Genomic DNA, 24,772 nt, shown 5'->3' with positions numbered 1-24,772 from the left:
GCCATGTCCATGTCCCTGCCAAGCTGCCGGCTCAGCAGCCCAGCCCAGCTCTCCCGTGGCCTCCTCCACACCCGCAGCCCGTCCGGCTCCCATCAAGGTGTACAAACAGGACGGGCTGGTTTTCGGCACGGAGTTGCACTTGGCACTGCCCGGGCAGCCAGCGAGGCTTGGAGACAGTGCTGCCCAATGTGGCTTTGTCCCCAGCAGGACCAGGACTGGCCAGAGCTCTCCTGAACGGCCTTGGCAGAGGTGTCAGTGTGGGGCACGTTATTGGTTGTACCCCGAGGGTTTTCAGTGCCAGTTTTGATCATTCATCTGTTTTGGATACGGGGCAGCGAGTCAGCTTGCTGCAGCGATGCACCCTGTTTGCACAGCGTGGTTCTCGAGTTGGACTTTGGCCAAACCTGTAACTTCAGGATGTTTGAACCCAATGGGCCAAGTGCAGCCCCAGCTGCCTGCGCTCACAGGCAGGACATGGGCAGGCATGCAGCATCAGGCTTTGTTTGCTGCATGGAAAGCCACTCAAAGGCTTTCCTCTGAAGTGATGTAGGTTGCAGGCTGCTTTGGGTTGTTTTTTAGGGGACATTTGCAGGGGTGGTGCAGCACCACAGCACCCAGCACAAGTCCAGCCCTGCCACTGGAGACAGAGGCAGCTTATCACGGGTACCCAGGCTCCTTTGGTGTCAGTGGGAATCCCTGCTGTCACTGGTGTCCCCATATGGCTTTCAGGGTGCCTGTGGGTCAGTGTCAGCAGCAAGCCCAGTGCAGAAGGCTGAGCTGCTCCATAGAAAGCAGCAGGGAAGGTGCAAAGGAAAAATAACTCCCAACACTGGCGCTGCTGCTGGAAGTGCAGGAAGATGCAACCACGGGCTGCCCCACGCTTGGCTGCAATTGCGGTTTAACGCGTTCCCCTTCCTGCCAGCCATGGGGCTGTGGCGTGAACACAGCCAGCTTAAAACAAAATAACACGGGGGAAAGAACTAGCATCTTTGCGCTTTTTTTCCAGACAGATTGGGGCCTGATCCAGCTGGATGGCAGCGCGCTGGCACAGTGATGGCCACACGTGGGAGGTGACATCAAGCAGAAAGTGGCCGTGTCAGCTGCAGCTAAGGTTGGAACCTGCTGCTGGAAGCAGATGACAGTTTTAGGTGGCAGAGAGGAGCTGGAGGGTTCTGCCCAGTTATGGGCCAGCCCAGTGGGTTTCACTTTGGCGCCTGCCAGTCTTGCCAGTGCCACTGCGGATGCTGGCCATGTCGCTAAGGCGTCTCTGGTTTTCCCCTCTGATTTCCCCCAGTAATAACCCTGAGAAGAACTGCTGCGGCGGCTGGAGTGGCTCGGTGGGGGCTGCTGTGAGTGTAGGGGCAGGAGGGCTCCGGGGCATGGGGCCTGAGCTGAGCAGGGTGTCTGCCACTTGCTCGGGCTGAGCTTTTGGGTGCAGCATTGCTGATTGTGTCATTTAACCTGTGGTGGGTGCTGGGGTGCAGATGTTCCTCTTGGTCCCCCTGGCACCTCTGGGCTCTGCTGAGCCTCTTAGGAAGGAGGAACATTTTTCTCCTCTTCACCTTTTCAGCTGCCTTCCAGCAAAGCCCCCTCTCCTCCAGGGCTGGTCCCGAGGGATTGGATCCCCCAGCCCCTCCTGGCACCCCCCTTTGCACAGTGGCAGGGTGTGGGGAGCCCTGGGGTAGCGGTGGGTAGAGGACAGCTCGTAGAAATAAGCCCTACAGAAGCAATAAAAACAGTGTTCGGTGTACCCGACCTGCTTTGTGAAGTTCCAGTGCTGGTTTTCTAGGCTAAAAATACCTTCTACCTTGAGTGTTGTTAAGGAAGAACACTCGCTTGGCAGGTTTGTTTAGGATTCAGGGGAAGAAAGTTCAGGCTGAGCTCAATTAGTCTGACTTAATTTACAAGTGCAGTTCTGTGTCTGCGTGATTTGCTTCACTTGTCTGCTGCACATTTTAACACACAGAGCTTTTTTAGTTTTCAACGCATGTACTTAACGTAGAAGCACTGTTGCTATTCACATATTTACAGGCCTCCTCATAAGGAAACTGCTGTTTTTTCTGCTATGAAAAAAAACATATCTAGTGCTGTGCTGAAATGAGCAGGATATGTGGGAGGGTAAAGCTGTGTGGTGCAGATCGTGTGTCTTCTCATGAGCTCAGCCTGAGTTCTCCTGGTCGTTCCTGCTGTCCTTTTGCTTAATTTCAGGAGTTCTTCTCCTAAGAGACCCACACACTGCAAATGTGCTGATGCAAACAGCTCAGAAACAAGCACTCTGTATTGGTGTTACCTGCTGTATTCACCACCATGAGCAAGCACTGGCAAGCATTACGTACTACTTAGCTAACGCAATGTACTTTATTATTATATTAGTAACACAATAATAATTAGTAATGCAAAAATATTATTCTAATATTAGTAATGCAAAGTAATTGCAAAAGTTCCAGTTTTAGGTCATCTGCTTCTATCTTCCTCTATCTGCTACTTCATCCTTCCCAGCACTGACATGCTTTATTTACATTAATTTTTTTATTAACAAAAAACGCCAGGAATGGGTTGTCTGTCACACATCACTCTGAGCCGTCTCTGCTGAAGCCATGTCGAGCATCTTGGTTTGAATGGTCAGTATCTTTGTGCAGGAAATCTAAAATCTCATTGAAACAATTGCCAGAACAAACAGAACAAGAAGTTGCTCAGTTTCTCTGTGGCATACAATGGGTATGTGATAACTGAAGTTTTCCTTACCAGTCAGAAGTTGTGGCCATACTTGACTTTACTCAGAAGCAAACATAATGCTTTCTGTACAAGAAATCACTCATTTGTATGGCCTAGGAAAAGATCCATCTCAAAAAAAAAAGGGGGCAAAGACCAGCAGCCTCCTTGTCTGTATGTTGTACATTCTGACAGCCAAGTAACACATGTATTGGGAGAAAACCAGCAAAACCGATTTATTAAGGTTCTTAAGATAAAAATGAGGAAAAACTTCTCTTAGGAAAGGAGCAAGGACCCAAATTCATTTTCCCCTCCCCTGCTCTGAACTTGCTGCATTTCCTATTCTTGCTTACTAAGCAGGCAGCTGACAGCTGTTGGCAAAGCTTGAAAATAGCTTCAGAGCACGGTGTGTCGGGCAGCGCTCTGTGCCGCTTTTGGTAAGCTGTGCAGGAGCAGGTTATCTATAGCCAGCTCTGGTGAGGGAGCGTTATGTGTCCCAGCCAGAAATAGCACCCGCGATCTGCTGCTTTGGGCGGTGGAAATGTTGGTTTCACTTCAGCGCGAAAAGATAACATGACTCTCTGCTCTGCGGGAGGACAGCATCAGGCTGGCCAGCCTTTGACAGCAGCTCCTGGAAGGCTTCTGTGTGTCTGAATTATCCCCTTGCTGTCTGCTGGTGTCTAACAACTGTATCAGCAAGCAGCGCTAACGAGATGGCTGTCCTGAGACCGACGTGTGGGATTTCAGTGATTTGGAAGCCATAATCCAAAAGTTACGTCCTTGATTAGAAGCAGAAGTGCTGAGTTAATAGTCCTCGGCTATTTAGTTCCCAGGCATTGGCTGTTTGCGGTTCAGATCTTCAGGACCGATTGCAGCTCAGCATCGCTGAGTGTGCATGAATGTTTCTCTGGCAGGAAATTTTGCCAGTGTTTGGAGAGTGGCAAAGCCCAGCCTTTGCCACCTGTTTTACCCTCAGCTGATCTCTGTCCTTACCCAGTGTGGACCGGGACGTCAGACATGTTATGCCCTTTTTCTCCCTGGCCCTTCCTAAATGTGGCTCTGTCCACAAACGCGGTCCCACTAGAAGACACATTTCATCCAAGCTTCCTAAGGAAGCGACACGTGCCGAGTTGGTCATCTCCCCAGTCACCTTTGAATTTTTTGGCCGGTGTTGAACAGATTTAACAGACCAACAATGACTAAAAAGGCCTTATCTTCTTGTAAACCCTGTGGAAGGAGGTGGGTGGCTGCAGGGCAGGGATTGCTAATGCTCCTCCAGAAAGCAAACAAGGTATCAGGAACAGCAACACTCCTCCAGACTCCACAAGGTACGGATGAACCCAGTGGGACCCACCTGGAGCTCCTTGTGAGTAGGACCCAGGCTTTTTGGCTCTGCTGCTCATGAAGTTGCTAGTTTGACTTGAACATTTTCTCCTCTTTTCCCGCAGAGAGGGCAGGAGGCTGCAGTCCTGCCAAGGAGCGGGCTGGATGAGAGGGCTGACATGGCCACAGTCGGGCTGGGATTCCTGCAGGGCTGCACCTGTCCAATAGGGTAAAAGTTATCGAACTGAATGTGGCAATTAATGAGCTTGCTTTTCAAATAAGCCTTAAACCCAGGTAACTTCTCCTGTCCTGACTGTGCTGGTCCTTTGCATGATGGGGGGAAGTACAACACGCTCAAATTCTCCCTCAGCATAAAGGCTCCCTGTTAGTTTAAAAATTTTAAACTTCTTTTTTTTAATGTTACGGATTGAAGTGTTGTCTTGTGGGCAGAAGTGCCTGAAAATTGGCAATTATGTTCATCAGATGATGTTGTCATTTGGACTTTTGACCCGTGTGGCTAATTGTCAGCCTGGTTGTTGCAAATGCGGATGCAAGAGCACACGGCACCTGCCCGTGCGGAGCTGGAGCTTCACACCACGCACCCTGGGACTCCCGTCTCTCACTACACAGAACGAGTCTGGGTGTTGTGATCGTAGTCACATCGTGATTGGTTTCCAAGTTTATATGAAAATACTTTGAATCTGTTTCGTGTGCATTTAACTCAAGGTGTGACCCAAAACCTCTGATGCTGTGTCCACACTTGGAAAATTTTGGATATGGAATATATGTCAGCTTATGGTATAGTACTAGGGAGCTGAGTATGCACAATCCTTGCAAAAGCAACCAAAGAGAAATGCTCTGGCTTCCCTTTGGGTGAAAAATCCCAAAGACAGGCAACTGAAAAGTCCATTTCTGTGAGCAAACGCCCTCTTGTAAACAAAAAGCCATCCATGCAACCATGGAGGCATTGGGGCTCAAAGAAACATTTGCTTTTGTTCATAAAACACCTGTGATGCAACGTAGCTTGGGTGCGTGTGACAGGATGGGAGGCTGACAGGGGTTCAAGGCTTTTCCCAGAAACATCTGCCATGTAAACACAAAGGGTTTTAATTACGTGTTGCCTGGTGACATTTGATTCATCCCAAAAGCAAAGGGCTTGCTTGAAGAAAAGCAATTATTTAAAGTGGTCTAACTTCTCAGAGTAGGCAAGGCAAATATTAGAAATATTATCCTTGCTGAGGATAAAGTTAATTATACTACCAAGTACCAAAAGGTTCTGATAATTTATTTAAAGATATAAACTCTGTGTGTGAGAAATAGTGTTTTAGAAAGACATGTCAAATCTGTGCCAGTTAAATGTTTTAATCTCTTGATGTAACTCCCACTGGCTATAAGTAGAACTATAAAGACTAATTAATATTGTAAATATTTACCATCTTCACTTGATATTGTCTTCTAATTGTGTATATCTGCTAATTAGGTGAGTATAAGTGTTAACGAAAGTAGAACACTTTATTACATGTCTAAGATCAAGCTAAATCTGCAAGGTTTTGAAACAGTAATTTTAATTGGTTGTAGCAGCAAATCTCTTAAATCGCTGTTGCTTCAGTTGCCCTCAATGACACACACGTTTATATCAGTGTCACGCTTTAAAAAGCAATTTAATGCTAGTGAGAAGCGTCAGGTTCACAGATTTTTCATTAAAAAACGTTCTCTATCCTGAGCAGAGCAAGGTGTCCGTGCGTTAACTCCACCTCTCGACAGAAGGACTGTGCCCACCCTCTGTACGTGCGGTGGTTCGAGCACTCATGGCAATGATCTTCCCCACCTTGATGCAAGAACGATTTGCTTTCAAACCGAACGCTGCAGCACTATCACTTTTCTGAACCTCCACGCACAACTGAGGGGTGTTTCTCCCCTGGCCTGCGCTGGATCTGATGGTGGATCTGGTGATAACCACTGAAGGGACGGACTCGAGGGCTCCAGGGCGTCCGTCCCACGGAGGTTTGTGCTGGGGAACACAAACTAATGCTGATTCCGCGCTATTCAGGCTTTCTAACCTGCTTTTACAAGGCAACAAGACAGAGAAGAAGGATGGAGTGAGATATTCAGCAGCTCCATGTATTCGTGCATTTACTCAGCCACACACAAGTATGAAAGTGTGAATTTGTGACCGGGTCACGCTTTCACTCGCGCCTGTCAGGACCCTCTGAAAGTGTCTTAACAGCTAATTAAACGTTGTAACTTCGTTGAAGCCAGCCTGCGTTATTTAACGCTTGAATAAGCCCCACCTATACCCTTCTAGCTTGTTGCACTTTTAACAGCGACATTTCTTAAACCGTCTATTTTTTTTTCCCGCTTTTCTCCCGCAGTACGCCCTGAGGTCAGCAGTTTCTCCACCTTCCAGCGCAGGCCGAGGCCCCTCGGGCCCGTGTCCTGAGGAGAGCGGCCTGCACCCGAGGGAACGGCGCCCGCCACCGGGCCCAGAGGCCTCGAGCTTCAGAAATCGCCTAAAAAAGCGGCTCATCGCGCCAGGGCCGATGTCCCCGCTGTCGGCAAAGCCCTCCCCGGGCCCTCCCCCTCCCCGGGTCGCGGCCGTGCTCCGTGAGGGGCCGCAGGGCCCCCGCACCGCCCGCTCCCGCCGCCGCTCCCGCCCAGCGCGGCCCCGCCCGGGCCATGGCGGCGCGGGGCACGCTGGGAGCTGTAGTCCGGCGGGCGGGCGCGGGCGGCGGCGGGAGCGGGCCGCCTACCGTTCCCGTCGTGCCCCGCGCGGGGGTGAGGTGCCCGGATGTGCCCGGCGCCGGAAGAGAAGCGGGTCTCTTCGCGGCCGGCCATCTTGTGCGGCAGCTAGCAGGGCGAGGGGGGCCCGGCAGCATCGGAGCAGGATCCCGCCGACGGGGGCCCATCATGCCCGGACACCTGCAGGAGGGCTTCGGCTGCGTCGTCACCAACCGCTTCGACCAGCTCTTTGATGACGAGTCCGACCCCTTCGAGGTGCTGCGGGCGGCCGAGACCCGGAGGAAAGAGAGCGGCGGCGGCGGCGGGAGCCAGGGGGGCGGCGGGGCCCGCGGCGGCCCGGCGGGCGCCCAGACCAACTCCTCCGGCGGGGCCGGCGGCGGCGGCCCGGGCCAGGCGGGCGCTGGCGGCGGCGTCGGCAGCGCGGCCAAGCAGCTGCGCAGAGAGTCGCAGAAGGAGCGCAAGAACCCGCTGCCGCCCTTCGCCGCCTCGGCCGGGGCCGTGGGTGACCGGCGGGAGGAGGGCAGCGGCCAGCCCGGCGCTCCGCTGCGGAAGGAGGGTGAGCCGGGGGGCTGCGGCGGGGGAGGGAGCCGAGGGGCCGCCCCTCGGCCCGTGGGGGCCGCGTCCCGCCGCGCACAAAGGAGGCGGCGGGAAGGCGGCGGAGCGCGGGGGCCCCGGGCAGGGCCGAGCCCTGAGCGGCGGCGGCGGCTCCGTCGCCCGGGTCGGCTTCGCCCCCACGTGGGGAAGCGCATGGCGGGGCCGCCCGGGGCACCTGTGGGGGGAGCGGCTGCTGTCCCCGCCGGGCTGCCCGGCCGCACGTGGTGAGTCCCCGCGCAAAATGGAGTCGTGGGTGCGTGGGGTGCCCGGTGCCGCCTCTCTGCCCAAGTACCTGTTCTCCTGTGGGAACGTGGGGCAGAAAACCCCAGCGACGCATCCTGCGCTTTTTAATCGTGCTTCGGGTAGGCCGGCGGCTTTGACAGGAGACCTGGCAGGCCCTGGGCTCTTCAAAAGTCACTTGGGTTATTTTTTTGGGAACGGTGTTGATAGGAGCCGTGTATATATTTTAATAATAAGTTGTATGAGTTCTCAGCCGTGTCTGTTTAAACCCGTAAGACATCTCACACGGCAAAATTTGTTTTATTGGAAAAAAAGAAATCAAAGCACAAATAGGTGAAATTAATGCACATTGGGCAAAGTATTGAGTCGGACAACGAAGAGGGATGGATTTTCTGTGCACATGTGGTCCCGTGGCAGGCAGCTGTACCCTGCCCAAACTTCAGTCCACATCGATTTGGTCAGAATTCTGATTATATTGGGGTCTTTCAAATGCATCAAAGTGTGGTGACAGCAGTTGGGGTGTGGGTGAGGAAATCACTTGCCAGTTTAAACGATCTTTTCAGAAACATGGCCATTTTAGAAGAGCGCAGTGCTACATGAAAGCATCCTCGTACTTCAGCATTTATTGCAGTGCATGTTGTAAAATGACTCTCTGGGCCTCTCTGATGTTATTTGCAAACACCTTGTGAGAAGCAGAAGTCAGGTACTGTGTTACACTTTGCTTAGGGTTTTTCTGCACTTGAACACTTGAGAGTTTTTCCCCTGTGAGGAATGCAATAATTTGTCCTGACTGGTGATTTTGCTAAGCCAGTATCCTCTGGAAATACTAGTCAGATATAGAATCGTGGTGCTGTCCCTCATGAGGTGAACCTGAAACACAGGCAGTTTCTTGGGCCAGCACAAGGAAACACAGGGTTTTGGGTAGGTCTAGCAGGCCAAGTTTACCTCCTGGATTTCACGTTCATTTTCAAGAATGAGCATTAGTTCACTATGAAAAAGTGTTTTGTGGCTTCTTGTGGTAGTTAAAGAGAGAAAGTTAGGCCTGCTGTTGTAGCAGTGTGTATGGAGCGCTGTAGGAAAAAAAAGTCACCTTCCAGTTGGAAAAGTTCTATTTTTCACGTGGGACTATAGTTATTATAAAGGTGTTTGGTGCCATGGTATTGACGAGGGTTTGTATCCTGTACAAATGTATTGCAGTTTAGAACTATTCCACTACTTTGTAAAGGTGCAAATTATTTGACTGGTGAATTAGCAGTTCAAAGCTTTGTGATGCTGAGAAAAAGTAATAACTTGTATTTTTGGTTAGAACTTGTATTTTTGGTTGGGCTTCACCAGGAACCAGGTTTTTGTGAGCGCAGGGCGTTGAAATTCAAAAGCCGTGGATTCATTCCAGTTGTGCAGCATACCTCCTGTGTGCCCCTGGCCCCTTTCCTCTTCAAATGAGCTGGTCCTCCTCAGCTGGGGAGCCCTTTTCAAAGCAAGTGCTGGTGCATTTAACCCCCATGTGTCCTCAGGGAATCAGGATTACTTAGCAAGCGATGTTTGTCATGCAAACTTCATGTTAAATACAGCTTGTAAGGTAAGGAAGACGTTCATTTGGGTGTGTTGGCTTGGATATCATTACAACTGTAACTTCTTTAGCCCCACCCAAATATGACATTGCTTATTAGGCAGGAACTTAGTTCTTTAAAAAAAAATAGATATTGGCAACTTTATTTTAAAAGATAGTTGACAATTCTTAAGCCAGCCTCGCTTGGTTTGCTTAGTGGTTTTTCCCTAAACATTTTAGCAAAAAAAGAGTATAACAAAGGAGTAATGTGTTTGCCCAGAGCTTTCTAAAGAGTAAACTGGCCTTTCATGTGAGTGAGAGAAGTCCCTGTGTTTAAGATCCTTCAGATGTCTTAGAGACGCAGATAATGCCCATTGGGAATTGTTATTTTAAAAAACAACTTGGAGAAGGCATAGAGAGGGAGGGCAGAAGGCTGATGGGTTCAGTGGCACAGGGTATTCTACAGATATTTTAAGTGCACACTGAGGTGAGTTTGTCAGGGAGCATGTGTTGGACTGGGAGGACTGGTGTGGATGAACATGCCATGTGGTCACTGACCAGTAGCTCCTGTACTGGGGCTGCAAGTGGCACCAGTTGGGGAGAGCACACCCTGCCCTGGGAGCACTGTGTCCCAGGAGAGCGCAGGGGATGGAGCAGCGTGGCTGGCAGAGGGACTTGGGTCCAGTGTGGTGATGCTGGTGCTCATCAAAATAAAAACTATTTGTTTTACCTGAAAAGCACCTTACAGAGAAAAAAAAAAATTGCTTATCCTGATCCTTCTTTGAAAGTTAACTCTTATCATTTAATGCAGATTATTGATGCATTGTGTGCTCTGACAGGTTTTGTTTCCTACAGTATTTTAAGAGCGTACACTTGTACAGAATACAGTTTAATAGAAATGCTGCGTAAAAATGTGAATAAGACTTAAATGACTTACAGTGACTTTTAAATAGAAGTATAGTTTCTCAGATTATCTAGTCACCAGGCTAGAAGAAAGACTTCAGTTCCAGCTTACCTTCTATATTGTTTTACGGTGTCAAGAGTCGGTATCTCTCCCAGAGCAGCTCTGCATTCCGTTGATGTGTTTTGCCTAATGTTTCAGGGATAAGACGTATTGGCAGGAGGCCTGATCAGCAGCAGCAGCAGCAACAGCAGGGTGAAGGCAAACCCATCGACAGGAGACCGGAGAGACGACCTCCCCGCGAGCGCCGCTTTGACAAACCTGCTGAGGAGAAAGGCGAAGGAGGAGAATTTTCTGTTGATAAGTAAGAATTTTGTCTTCTCTGACAACTTCCTTAGTTTTGATAGCAAGGGGCTGTCCCAACTTCTACTAAGTTTAAAAAAGGAAAAAAAGAAGCTGATTCGATCAAAATTAGATTGATTGAATTAGATTTCTGTCAGTCACAAGAAGAGTATATATCATGTAGCACATAACACTTCGCTTTTCCATGATGTTGTTTACAAACTTGGCTGAAGTTATAGATCAAGAGTGATCTAACACGAACAATTCCATTGGCTTAACTGAAAACATGATTTAAATCAGATATCCACCATAAATCTATATCGGATGGGTCAGGAAAGGAACTCAGAGTGTAGCTCTTGCCTGCAGGATGAAATTTATTTGCTGATACAGCTGTTGCTTAAATGTGTACAGCTGACTTCAAGCCCATAAAAGTCCATGTAGGTGTTTACACCTTGGCTGCAGCTACTCTTGATCTGGAATTGGTGAAGCCATTTTATGTCTTGACAAATTTTCAAGTGTCTCAAGTACCATGTGCCATTCAGAGTTCAGGTGTTCTGAAAGTAGTGTTCAAATATTCACATTTTACTAGCCAAAGTTTAAATCTTTTTAAAAGTAAGTTGGATGAACGTGAGTTAAATTGAAATTGTAGTATCAGCTACTGATTTAACACAATACAAGTACTAAATTTTGGGATTTAGTGCCAGAAGATGCAAATGAATGGTAATCCTTCCGAGCATTTGATTCCAGATTCTAAAATGCAGGTATTTTATATTTGGGTTTTTTCAGTGCCATAATTTGACATTGAAATTAGAGCCTCAACACAGTTACACACAGTAATTATCAGAGGAAAAGTAAGTAAATAAAATTCTCAAAAGAGAAGCAGCCTTAAAAATCACACTGTAGATTTTTGGAGGTGAGATATTCAAGTTTGACTGTTCTGTGCCAGACCCATTATTGACCGACCGATGCGTGGCCGTGGGGGGCTTGGAAGAGGCCGTGGCCGTGGCCGTGGGATGGGCAGAGGAGACGGGTTTGACTCTCGCGGCAAACGTGAATTTGACAGACATAGTGGCAGCGATAGATCGTAAGTCTTTACCTTTTTCTGGTTTTTTTTGGAACTATCCTTTACAATTAAAACACATTTTAAAATTTGCCTTTGAATTTCTGTATCTGGACACTATAATGTTAACTCAGTTTTGTTAGTTCTGTTTCACATTCACATTTCAGTGGCCTAAAGCATGAGGACAAGCGCGGTGGCAGCGGATCGCACAACTGGGGAACCGTCAAAGACGAACTCACGTTAGTAATCTGTAATTGCTCAGAAATAACAAAAAATCCTAATCCTTACAGCTTGCAAAATGCAAACATTTAGCTGTCTTTTGTGCCTTTACTTTTGATAATTTTTGCTACAATCTTAAAGCAGCCTTTGCAGAATTTAGAAAATTATCAATTTCTTGTAACACAAGAGATGGCTTCACTGTTAAAACAAAAATTGTGGGCAAGTCTGGAGTGGAAGGTCTTACAATTTTGTTACTAAAAATAGAATAATTTGATCAGATTAAGCATGCATTTTTGATAGGTATTACATTGAAAACAGAATTTTTAATACCCAAATCAACTCTGTGTCTCACGGTATAGTGGGAGGCTTTCAAAATGGGTCCTAGCAAGTGTTGGGGAAAACCGTGTGGAAAGTGGATAGTATAGAATTTAAAAGGCACAGAGCACCAGTTCTTAATGAAATCTTATGTAGCTTTAAATAGGGAGGAACTTTTAAAAAATGAACCTCCAAACATTATGTAATTGCAGTGAATTGGATCAGTCAGCTGTAACTGAGGAAACGCCGGAGGGAGAGGAACATCCGCCTGCTGATTCTGAAAATAAGTGAGTACCACTCCTCTTAATGCTCTTTTTTGCTTCAAAGGAAGTATTGCTTTGCCTTGAACCCCTGGGATTTATCCCTACTTGTGTTTTGCCCAACTTAGATCTGTTCTCTTCAGTAGATATGAAATTATTTGCAATGGTGCTGAAAGGCTGTCTCTTTAAATACTGCAAGTCTAAAAATTGTTACCTTGAAGCTGTTCTTTGGTGTCATACGAGCTCTTGGGTCACTTTCAGATTTAGTTATTAATAATCAGTTCTAATACGCTTAGGGTCTCAGGATTGCAACTCTGAAGTACCGAATCAAAATAATCTCTGCTCTAGGTAGACTAACCAAGGAAAAGGGACAAAATGTTCTTCTGCCAGTGGAAGGTAACTTTTTTTAGACTTAGTTTTTCAAAACAACAGTTGGAAACTGTGTGACCAGCCTGTAGAAGAAAGGTTGTTGCTTTTTCATTCTCCCGCTTCAGTGTATGCAGAGTATTTTCAAAGAAGTTAACTTGATCACTTCTCATTTCACTTGGACACTGCTACAGAAGAAACCAGTGGCTGGAGGAATGAAATAGAGTAACTAGAGAAGCAGAATGAGCAGTAGTGCTTATGGTAGGATAGCTTAATAAAATATTTTAATGAGGAATGTGCTTTATTGTGAATTCAAAAGAAAATGGCAGACAAGATAGAATTTTGAAATACTTGTTTGCCCGAGTTTTCTAATGCGGAGTTTGCTATAGCTTGAGTTCCTCACCAATAATTTTGGTTAGTGGTAAAGAGGGTACAATTACTGCATAGAGAGTAAGAAATTGATTTAGTTTAACTAAAAAAAAAAAGACTAAATGCTGTTCTCTGAGGTTATGGTGGTCCAAGGTTTGGGTCTTGTATGCAGAAGTAGTACGTGAATTTTTAAGGAATTACAGCTTGACCGTTGCTCAGAAAATGCAAGTTAGCTAGCCCTTGCTAAAATTATATGTATTGAAAGTCTGCATGTATTAAATTTGTTGTGTCTTCAGTATTTTCTGGATATTTATTAGTAGCAGTGTCCTGGTGCTTGACCAGACACCGACCCATCCATGTGCACATCAATTATCTGCAAAATTCTGTAGACTATTTTCATGTTTTTTCTTTTTCCTCCAATATGCAGTAAATGTGTGCTTTTCTCAGTTTCAAGCATAACGCATCTGCTGTAATCCCCCAGCAATTTTTATAGAAAAGCATGTTACGTGGGTTTAGTTTTCACATTGACTAGTTTGATGTGGACCTTTAACTGAAAGGTTTCAGCAGAACTGTTGGGTGTTTTACTGCAGTAAAATGCACAGAATGTCATTACCTTGAACAAAAAAAAATATTCTGAATATACACTATGTCAAAAATATCTCTGAACTACAGAATGAAGAAAAATTGAAATACACTAAGTTGGATGTAAAACATCTGCATTATTACATCAAAATTAATGACTACAAAATAAAGACCTTTTCTCTTAAGTTGAGGCCTTTGTGATCTTTTTGCTGCACATCCATGGCACTCGTTTTCTATTAATGGGAAATTTTTATGAAGACTTGAGTGGAGAATTGACTGCCTGTGTAGTTAAAACATCTGTTACTGAGTATAGTGGTTGTGTGTTTTATTTAAAAATAGCTCTTTGGCAGAAGGTAGAGGCACCAAAGATTTACAGTGAGATGATGTATTGCACAAGTCACTGAGTTGTATGCTGTTGTTTTTTCCAAGTTAGCTGAAAGTAAAATTTGTTTCAGTTATCATCTTTGGTTCAATAAAGGAAGCAGACTATCTAAAGCTGTTTAACTTCTGGTTTTATAAAAACTAACAAACTTGGAAATTGTGGTAAGAAGCAGCTCTCTCTCACTGCCTTAACTGGAATCCTTGGGAGAGAGGTATCTACAAAAGGGGAAAAAAAGCCCCAAACAAGTCTATTGCAGCAATTAGGTTTTGATATTTGTAAAGAAAATTGTCATTCATGTGATGAATAGATGGCACAGGTCAATGCTGATTTGAACATTTTGCTGTGCTCACCATTTAGTTGCTTAAAGGTGTATGGCTGTGAGGTGGCTTTTTAGGCACTCTGGCTAAAGGATATGAGTTTTCATGTCTGGTTTCTGGGTGGTGTGATGTACACCTCTTACTTGCTATATACTTGACAAACTTTTTTTATCATCTGTTTGCTGATTAGCAACTGATTTTGAATTTGTTGTATCTAGAATGTGAGTTCAAAGTCATGATCATAATATCTGTGAATTTACTCCAGGGAGAATGAGGTCGAAGAAGTTAAGGAAGAAGGTCCTAAGGAAATGACTCTGGACGAGTGGAAAGCTATTCAAAGTAAGGATCGTGCAAAAGTTGAGTTCAACATCCGTAAACCAAATGAGGGTGCTGATGGGCAATGGAAAAAAGGATTTGTTCTTCACAAGTCAAAGAGCGAGGAGGTAAAGTGATTTTCAATATTTGCCTGTATCCAGATTGTATAGGTTTTTGTATTGATGCACACTTCTTGGAGTGGAAGCTCCATTCTTTGAGATGCTGTAGCTAAAAACTGATAAAAGTGAGAACAACATTTCAGTTACTAACACTGAAGTTATGGAGTAGCATAAGTACAGTTTTCATTGTGGTTAATTCTGCCAGTGAATCTGGTGTATACTGGGATGTAATCTAGAGTTGGGACTGGAATACTGGTGCATCGGGGCAGGTAATGTTGTAAGGACTGTCTCTTGGTGAGCATTTTAGAAAAAGTTGGTCAACAGCAAAAGTATTTCTTAATTTTTTATACGGTACATCAATTTATGGTGCTTGCTAAACGTGATGCAAGATTAAAGAAATACTGGCCATGCCTCAGACACCTTAATGCCTAAACTGTGTATCTCAAGTTTGTAACACAGATATCTTCTCATTTTGTAATGTTATATAGAAAAGCATCCTCAAAGCTTTTGAGAAACGAGGTGAAATACGTTTGTGTGCCTCAGTGATAATCAACATAGTTGCTGTAGGATGATTTTAAAACTTCAGTTTCTCCAGCATACTGATTGCAGTCATTGCACAATTTTAATGACTATTCCAGGATAGCAAAAGCGGAGAGACATACTCTTTCACTTGAGCGGGGAAGGAAGTGCTGAGAGCTATTTTCTAATGCGGGGCTGCATTAATCTCTGGTTTTAACACTTTTAAGTGGGCCACTGTTAATGGGTGGTCTGCAGCTTTGTATACCAGATGGTTCTGACTCGCTTTCAAGTAACTAGATAATAATGTAATGTGCTGTTTGGTTTTCTAATATGTGATTCTGCTTTTTCACACCTTGTCAGTTTTGTCTTTTAAGCTGGGGATATAATACAGATGGGGAGGCACTAGTCAGCACTTGCAATGAAAACTTTCTAATCTCACTGAACTCAGGATGGGATTGACTCTGTCGCAGCCTTTTTTGGTTTACTATTTTCTTGCTGTGTAAGGTAGTTCAGTTCTTTAAATGATTGCACATATTTTTGTTTACTTTAAGTGTTTGCAGTGCTCATTAAATACCGCTTTCTCTTGCTTGTGTAGAAAAGGGAAATTGAATTAGACTGAATGTTGCTGTATATGAAGAGTTGGTTTAAACAAGTATTTATGTACTTTACCAAGATTTACTAAACCTGTGGTCCTGTAAGTGTGTCACAAAACACTCCTTGGCCCCAGTCTCTCTGAAGCAGATTTATTTGACATTCTGTCAGCTGAAAACAGTCTTTTCTAACATATCTGTATGTATGATCATGTAGTAAGATAGTGGTACTCTTGAGTAATTTAGAAGCTAGAAAGATCCATACTGTATTTTACATTTGAAAAATGAATGAGTAGTTAAATCAGAAAAACTCAGACAAAACCAAGGAGACTAACTCATCCATTTACTTTCATGAAAGAACGGGCATAGTTAAATTTTTCTATTTGGTAGGTGTATTTGTTTAACTTCTCAAAGAAATGAGTCAGGTATTTAACACTATCACCTAGAAGTTAACAGCTCCTTGCTGTATAAGCACAGGAGTGAGATATTAACAAAATTGCCTTTATATATAGATGCTTTTGGCCCGCTTTCATTGTATGTTGGGCATACGTCTCTCCTCATTTCACTTACTGGTTGTTTACTGATCCCCTGGGCAGGGGCGTGGGGCTTTTCCTGTGCAGTGTTATAGCAGAATAGCTCTATAATACAGGCATTAGGAAAGCCTTCAACAGCTTTAAAAGGTGGAATATTTAGGAGTTGTGAACAAAACCTACCAATCTCCAGCTGTTCTTTTTCAATTTGTCCTCTTGGACATATTTATGAGTCATGAAATTAAGCTGATGTGAGGTTTCTGTGATGCTTATTTATAAGAAGGCAGTTGCTGTGTGGCAGTGACTTGGTTTCTAAGTAATTCTGGTTTTCAGTCCCAAATATTCTGTATCTTTATAGCTCAAAATTGCAATGTGACCCAAGAGATTTTCTCAGAAACTTGTAGTGTTGTGATGACCACCCCCATTCCTGTAGCTTGAGAATGTTCTAGGAATCTGTGGGGAAAGGGAATCTGAGGTACTGGTGCTATTCATCTGCTGGAGTCTTGTGAAAGAGCTTTACTCTTCCTCATCATCCTCCTCCTCCTCCTCCTTGTGCCATTCACTGAGGGCTGAAACACTTGACCCCATCTGAGCTCTTCCCTCTTTTTCATGTTTGCTATTTCTATTTCCTAGAAAGTAATAGTTGGTATAAAATGAACTCTTAATACTGTGTGAGATTCTTACTGGTTTATTATGAAATCTGTGTGTATTGGCAGACCCAGTACTGTGATACTTTCCAGGGGTTTGGGTTATGCTGTAAGACAGAGATCCTCTTTTCTTCCTTCTCTGCAGCTGATTTAGTGGATTGAGTCTTGTAAGTTCTGCTGATGTGGCTGAACAAAAAATGGGAAGGAGTTGCATTGTGGAAAGATCTTGAAATTCGTTCAGGAAGTTGGATGCAAGTCTCCTGGAAAGACTGATACACCAGGAGATCAGCTCCTCTGTATCTGCTGCACCTCGTTCCTTTGCCTTCAGACTTTCTTGCTAATCAAATCACTTCCTTAGAGGTGGTTGCAGTGTGAGACTGAGAAATACAATTCAGAATAGTTAATCTTCTCAAAATTTGGAGGAGCGACTCTTGGATCGAAGCCGTGCTTTTGTCATTAACGGCAATTTTAAACATTCCACCCTCTTATCCATCCAGTTCTGTACACCGTGTGCCTGATGAGTGGAGGTGCAGGAGACCGGCCTGTGTTCCTTTTTCGCTGTCGGTCTGAGATCTCTGTGATTTCTCTTGTCTCCACGCTGGTGATGTGTTCTGTCCCTCTGCTCTTTCTGGATGCTCGTGCAGCTGTTGCTCTCATCCTTTTGCTGCTTCATGTGCTCAGTGACATCTGTACCCGTCAGGTTCATGTGACCTTATTACCTGTTGTTCCTGTACGTAGTCGAGTCTCATTTCTTCCCTTTGTTTTCTCCCTTTGTTCCTTTTGTCACTTTGTCGTGGACACGCAACTTTCATCAGACAAAGGCGATGACAGAAATGCAGGGGAGTCTGCTGGAGTCAAATGAGGTACTGATCCTTTCTATCTAACTGGCAATACCTGTGTTTTGATATGAGCCTCTTCTGATATTAAAAAGTCAAAAAAACAGAGAACACAAGTAGATACAATGTTGAGCTCTTCTGTCCATGCCTGTTGTCTAACTTCAAACTTCATCATAAATGCTTTTATCATGAGTCTGGTTTTTGGTGGTTTGGTTTTTTTTGGTGGTATTGCTGGTTGTTTTTCCATATTTCACTGTCTGCTTTGGCCCTCTTTCCGTTTGTAGCTTGTTCCTATTTTTTGACAGCCTTCCCCAAGACCCGTAAGTGCAGCAATGCCTTCAAGAAGCTATTGGTTATTATTAGATGAGAGCACTGGTGAGAATTGCCAATACATACAGATTAAATGCTTCCAGAGATGATTCAGAACAAGCAATTTGTATGGTGTGCTTATCACTGTTGTCACCTAAGGGATAGAAGAGGAGGAGGAGAATATGCCAGTCTTTTATTGGTGTTTTAAATTAGCTTTAGTTACTTCAGATAAAGAAATCATTGGGTTACATACAGAATTTGCTATTTCTTGGTTTAATGGTTAAACCGAAGTTAAGTTATGAAAACACAATGGTTTTGATGGACTGTAGTATTTCTTGTTTTAAGCAATAACAGTGTAGGGAAGGAAATGCACAGAATTACTGTACGAATCTACTGATACTACCGCTCACCGAAGACAATGTCGTATAACTACGAATAAGTTGAAAATACAACCTCAGTACCCTTGAGCGATCAAAACTGTAGATAAAATATTAAGTAGTAGGAGAGGAATCAAAACCATAACAAAAGGTATGGTGCACTGTTTTACAAGTTGTTGCTGTAGTTATATTTGAGTGTTGTCATGTCAGGCTGAGGTGTGGAATGACTTTTCTCTGCAAAATAACTTCTTAAGTTTGGAAAAGAGATCTCTGAGGGAAGGGTCTGCAGATCTGAAAAATCAACACGGGGGTGGGGGGACAAGTTGTTCCATGGAAGACATTCCAGTGAAGTATGTTTGAAATAAAGCAGCGTGGAGCGATGTTTCTCCTTGTGCCTAATTAAATAGCAGTGCCCAACGCTGCAGGACGCTGTGGAGGCCAAGGGTGGGGCTGGGGATGGGAAGGGCTAATTAATTAATGGGGATGGCTCTGTACATTATGGTGCTTGTGGCTGACTCAAGAAAGCCCTGAAAGCAGCTTTCAGCCTTTACACTGCAGACTTCTGTGTACCATTGGCTGCCTTGTGAAGGATGCACAAATGGTAATTAAAGGGTATGGGGCTCAGTTGCACAATATGTTGCCTTTGAAAGTCAGCATATTGTGTGATTGCACCACAAGAGAAATAAGAATCAGGAGGGTTCAGCTTGTATGTGGTGCTTCTGTAGGAAAAAACAAGCAAACTCAAAATTACCCTGCCAGAAATTAGGGACTTATAGGAAAAGAAAGTGTTGAGTATTGTCACATTTCCAAAACACAATGGCTGAGCCTTGTAAGAGGCAGTACTGGCTTAGATAAATGCTTGATCTGGTGCAGTGTGGCCAGTTTTATTGTCAAAGGTGCCAAAACCTGGCTTAACACGTGGAAAAACAATTTGTACAAAATAGGAAAAATAGTCACTTAAAAAACACTTGATTCTTTTTGTATTCAGTGTGTAATAATTTAAAATATTCAAATGTGCCGAACAGTGGTATTTCTGGTGTTAGATGCAGCTCCTTGCGTACCTTGCTCCTCGAGACTCCGGTTTCTTGCTGTGAATGCGCTGAGAACGAACCAGTTGTAGGAGAATGTTGTGTCCTGGCAAAGGTGGCCCAAGTGGTGGGTTTTCAGTGTAATTGGTTCTCTGTTTTAGCATTAATGTTTTGGCTACTTGAGTTACTTTGTGTTTGAAGTGTTTATGCCTCATTTGCTGTTTGTTATGGCTAATGCAAAGTGATAAGGGATTTCTTACCATCTCCCTTGGGAAATAGGAAAGTGTAAAGTACTCATTGAGCAAAATAAAGATGGGTTACCAAGTAAGTATTTTAAAATAATAAAATAAATAGATAGGACCTGAAGATTTCTCAGGATGTGAAGTGAGAAATGCTAGAAAATGAGGTTTTGTACTGGCTTGTGATAGTCAGTTTGGTCTCAGTAAGCCTAAACATGTCTGAAGGAGATCCAGAGCTTCCCTGAATTATCTCAGAAATGCAAAATACCTTTGTTTGCTCATCCACTTATTTGATCACCTGCGTAGGGTTTTATTGTGTACACAAGTGGTGTAACTTGATTCCTAACAATTCCTACGCTTGTCTTTTAACTTGAATTGATCAAGAAATCGATCAAGTCCTCATTTTGGGAGTGCGCTTGGTGCAACTGCAGAGGAAAAGGTTTTTTTGGTGATTTGTGTGTTGTTTCATTACTGATGGAGAAACACTTGTTTCAGGCTCACGCTGAGGACTCTGTCATGGATCATCACTTCCGCAAGCCCGCAAATGATATCACATCCCAGCTGGAGATCAACTTTGGAGACTTGGGCCGCCCTGGGCGTGGGGGCAGAGGGGGCCGGGGGGGCCGGGGCCGTGGTGGCAGGGCCAGCCGTGGGGGCAGGACTGACAAGGTGAGTACTGCAGCTTGAGCTACAACAGTTTCCTTTTGCTTGTTACCAGGGCTTTTGTACAGGTAGTTTTAGGTGTCTGAGTTCTGGGGCAGTTGCCCTGACAACAAACAGGGCATTTTAAAACCAAGTGTTGTGTCTATTCTTACAAGTTCACCTTAAACTAGGTTACTGTCAGGACAAAGGGAGGAATATTTTAGCAGGGGTGTTATTAAAGCCCCCCAAAAAAGAGAGGTTGGTGAGTAGATTGGATTAAATGAGTTAATTTTTGGACTTTGTCTGAACCCAAAAATATGACTCCTCATTATGGGCAGATGTGAATGTACAAGTGCTAGAGTGGTTATTTTCAGCCATAGTCAGGACTGTGTATCCACATTGTGACCTGCCAGGGGTGAAAGACTGATTTTACAGCTGCACGTTACATCTTGAATTTGAGGATTTGGGGTTTTCATGTGGAAATAGGACTCTTACTGGTTTTTCGTGTTTTTCTAATGGTCAGTAATTTTTTTCTTCCTCTAGTCCTGAAGCCCTAAAGAACTAAATCAGGACTAAATACTGAATTGGAGGTTGGGGTGAGAAATGTAAAGCTTAGTTCAGTATATTGCAGTATAGCCACAGTAAAGGTTTTATTTAATATGGATCACTTATTCAGCATAAATGCATTTAGTCAAACTGTTACTCACTAGAAAATGATGTGTGGTGTGGCTTTCTTCACACAGACCAAGCTTGCTCATTTTTGTCTCTTGTAGGACATGGACTCTTTCTGTTTTACACTGGATCACTTTAAGTTTTAGGCTTATTAGTTAGAAAATGCTCTCCTGATATCAATATAAGAAAGTTTTAAGTAATTGAAATGTATTGGTGGTGATGTTTGCTCTGTTTCGCTAAAACAGCATCTTACTTCTTCAAGAATGCCCTCATCAAGTAATTAAAACCTTTCAGCAGCTTATTTTATGCTGATTTTTTTATTATTATTATTTTCTTGCAGTTGGTGAAGGAGTTTGACGTGATCCACACACCCAACCAGGTTGGTGATCTCTGCTGGCACTCAAGTTACCTGTGAACAAGGCCCCGCTGTCACAGTGGATGGGCTTTTTTGGCTGGTTTTCTGCTTTTGTGTAATGAGCAACTAGACATGCTAAAGCTGTAGGCTTGAAACCCTGCTATATTACCTTTTAACTAGATTTTGTGGGCTGGGTTCTTCTGCAGTGTCTTAGTCTTACCTGTAGATGTTGATACAACTTTAATTGGAGCCGTTTAAATGTATTTCTCTTGATAAATGAATGTGTTTACAGGAAGTGCCACTCTCCTGGCTCTTCCTTTTCTTCCACATCCCTCATGGACAAAGTGAGGATCATTCTAAAATACCTAATTTCTGCATTTAATTGCAGCACTGTTTTTACATGTGATGCAAAGCCTGTTAGGAAAGTACCGAGGAGATTCCTGATTGATGTGTATGACTTTTTAGGGCTAAGTCAGCATAATTTTTTTTTAATCACAGCCAGTTTGACCTTGACGGGGGAAGATTAAACATGTGCATCTTAGGTTTTGCTACAAACAGGCCTTTTCTGTAACACTTCAGTCATGTACCTCATTAAGAATTGATGGTTATGTGCTACTAGAATAGCATTAAGTCCACATGTAGGGATCTCTTTAAGAATGGAGAGAGATGTACTTACAACCTCGTGTGATAATCATGTGCCAACATGGTCTGTTTGCCTATAATGTCTCTTCAGGCAGTTTGGATTCAAAAGTAGTATAGGGGACTTTCTAGTCCTTGGAATTTAAAAAAAAAATATGCTGCTTATCACGGGGAAAGAAAGTTGCTCTTGTAGTAATTTGTCCAGTGCCAGGATGCTTATTCCAATGCAGTGTGTATCTCTTGGAAACACAGTATTTAAGAGGGTTCAGGTTAAAGTAGTTTTAAACATGAGGAATTCCCAGCCCTGTTTTTCTAGGCCGCAGGGAGTCCCCAGAAGTGTCGCTGTGCGGGGACAGAGTGGTGTCCCTGTGCCCGCGGCTGAGCCGTGTTTGCTCGGCGAACAGAAGGACTTAGTGACGTGTGAGGAATTAAAAGGCGGCAGGACCTGGTGCCACAGAACGTAATAACTTTCTGATGTTTCTCTTTCAGTCAAGTGCTTCTGCTCCTGATGTAGATGACCCAGAGGCTTTCCCAGCTCTGTCCTAAACTGGATGTCATAAGCCAGCCCTGCCCTCGTCGGGCCCTCCTCTCCGAGGCTTGCATGCTTAAGGATCCTAAACAACTAAGAAATTTAAAAAAAAAAAAAAAAAAAAAAAGACTGTCATTCATACCATTCACACCTAAAGACTGAATTTTATCTGTTTTGAAAATGAACTTCTCTCGCTACACAGAAGCAACAATATGGTAGTCAGTTTTGTATTTAGAAATGTAATGGTAGCAGGGATGTTTTCATAATTTTTTCAGAGATTATGCATTCTTCATGGATACTTTTTTGTATTGCTGCTTGAAAATATGCGTTTCCAAACTTGAAATATAGGTGTGAACAGTGTGTACCAGTTAAAAGCTTTCACTTCATTTGTGTTTTTTTTTTTAATTCAGGATTTTAGACATTTTCCCCAAACTACAAACTGGGTTTTAAGTATTGCACACTATTTCCGTTTCCTTAATTCCCGTTTAGAAGATTTTTATCAGCCCATGGTCTTTTGGAATATATGACATTTTAATTTGGCAGACTGTTAGTGCTGTATGGAATACTAACTCCTGGAGTACTTTAGTTTTAATGCTTCATTTCAGACTTGGAAAAACAGTCATTTTTCATCTGTTTGGTAGTTTGTTTACTCAAAATCTTTATACAAAATTGATACCAGATACTTGAAAAAGATTCAAAGCACATTGGTTTCTAGTTAAGTACCTGTGTATTGATCCAGCAATGATGTGTGGATAATTGGTCTAAAAAGTTTTTTAAAAATTAATGTATTACACCTTTCACTCACCCTCTTAACCTTTATTCCCCCCTCCTCCCTTCAACAGAACAAGATGCTTTGTTGGCAAAAAAAAAGAGAGAGTTTTTAAATTCCCGATGTTTTTTCTTTGAGAGGATCCGCTGATGTTGGAGCCACCATTGCCGCTGTGGGAGGTGTGGGCGGTGGTGGAACCGAGCAGAGTGACACAACCCATCGGTACTGGCATGTCCAGCCCTGCTCCGCAGCGGCACCAACCAAGGAAACAACACAGGCCTTGGCGGGGGTTGGCAGGAGGGAGTTCTGGTTTATCATTTCAGATGGGGACGTTGCGATAACAAAAAGATGCAAAACGAAACCCCAACACTTCACCTCTCCATCAGAATTTTGTTCTGGAATTGCGCAGTGTTCGAAATCTTGATTTGTTGGCTGACAAATGAATGTTTTTCAGAGCGCCATTGTTAAGAAAACCCTTCTACCCCGGTAGAAATTTGCTGTAGGTTTAATTTAATCCCTGTGAACAGGATTACCACTTCAGGACACAAAAGGAGTTGAGAGAATGACTAATAAGGAGGGTTTCTTAGGGTTTTTATCTGCAGCATTTGTTAGGAGACTAGAAACAGGTTTCTCATTTTATTTAATGTGTTACACTTTGGGCAGCTTATAACATATTTGTAGTTTCTTAACTAGGTAGATAGAAAACAAATGGTAATGCCCTATTTTTTTAAAAGCTGTACAGGACAGGCAAAAAGTATCGGAGACCTTTGAATATGAAATACCAAACTCCTTAACTGTGGTGTTTAGCTGGCTTGCTTTATCTGAACTATTTTCTACGGAAGTTTTTTGTTGTAAACCACTGTTAATATCATTGAATTAGACTTTTTAGTGCACTCACCTCTCGTTTTAAGTACCAGGCTGTGAGAAGGAGGCAAGTTTTCCAACAGTGGATGGTAGAATCTCTTGGTTCATCTCTCCCGACTCGAAGCAGATCTCACGCAGGTTCTCTGGGGCTCTGGCAGCTCCGGCATGGAGTTCTTCCTCTTCTCTCCCTTTGCGCTTTGCTAGAACATGTTGCAGTTTCGGCGTTAGGGACACCTTGGGTCATGCAACTAAACAAAATGCCTTGATAAGCAGAAACACGCTTGCAGAAAAGCTTTGTAACATAAACCTCCCCATATCCAAACTGTATATTTCCTGTTTCGGTTGCCACTCAGCTTTTTTTCCAGATGACTCCTGGGCTGGCCAGCCCATGGTTTGGGGTCCTGCTTAGCTGGACTCGGTCAGAAGCTTTTCCCTTCTGCTGTAGAGCACAGAGCAGTTTCCCACACGGCATGTCACGTACGATTCTTTTTAAGACAGCTTGTACTTAAATCTGATCCGTCTG

The 24,772-nt window shown here is 44.0% G+C and overlaps 1 protein-coding gene across 4 annotated transcripts; it reads left to right on the top strand.

Annotated features, from left to right (window-relative positions):
- Window positions 1-6,822: 6,822 nt before the first annotated feature.
- On the top strand, window positions 6,823-22,997 carry SERBP1 (SERPINE1 mRNA binding protein 1). 4 transcript variants are annotated; one of them, XM_080348608.1, is made up of 10 exons: window positions 6,823-7,330; window positions 10,260-10,422; window positions 11,347-11,484; window positions 11,604-11,699; window positions 12,207-12,281; window positions 14,536-14,713; window positions 17,806-17,853; window positions 20,275-20,448; window positions 21,434-21,472; window positions 22,577-22,997. In XM_080348608.1, the coding sequence occupies exons 1-10, from the start codon at window positions 6,943-6,945 to the stop codon at window positions 22,631-22,633; spliced, it is 1,356 nt and encodes a 451-aa protein (XP_080204734.1). In that variant the 5' UTR covers window positions 6,823-6,942; the 3' UTR covers window positions 22,634-22,997. The 4 variants fall into 4 exon arrangements, with proteins under 4 accessions (XP_080204734.1, XP_080204735.1, XP_080204736.1 ...); XM_080348609.1 differs by having other exon boundaries at window positions 6,824-7,330; window positions 11,628-11,699; XM_080348610.1 differs by lacking the exon at window positions 17,806-17,853 and having other exon boundaries at window positions 6,825-7,330.
- The last annotated feature ends 1,775 nt before the right edge of the window (window positions 22,998-24,772 follow it).

Source organism: Nesoenas mayeri (genome assembly GCF_963082525.1).
Source record: "Nesoenas mayeri genome assembly, chromosome: 8".
Taxonomy (NCBI): domain Eukaryota; kingdom Metazoa; phylum Chordata; class Aves; order Columbiformes; family Columbidae; genus Nesoenas; species Nesoenas mayeri.
This window is presented reverse-complemented; position numbering and strand designations above follow the sequence as displayed.

Coding starts and splice junctions, on each gene's coding strand:
- SERBP1 (XM_080348608.1), top strand. CDS start 6,943: ATGCCCGGACACCTGCAGGAGGGCTTCGGCTGCGTCGTCACCAACCGC. Junction 20,449..21,433: donor GTGGGGGCAGGACTGACAAG/GTGAGTACTGCA, acceptor ATTTTCTTGCAG/TTGGTGAAGGAGTTTGACGT. Junction 21,473..22,576: donor TGATCCACACACCCAACCAG/GTTGGTGATCTC, acceptor TTTCTCTTTCAG/TCAAGTGCTTCTGCTCCTGA.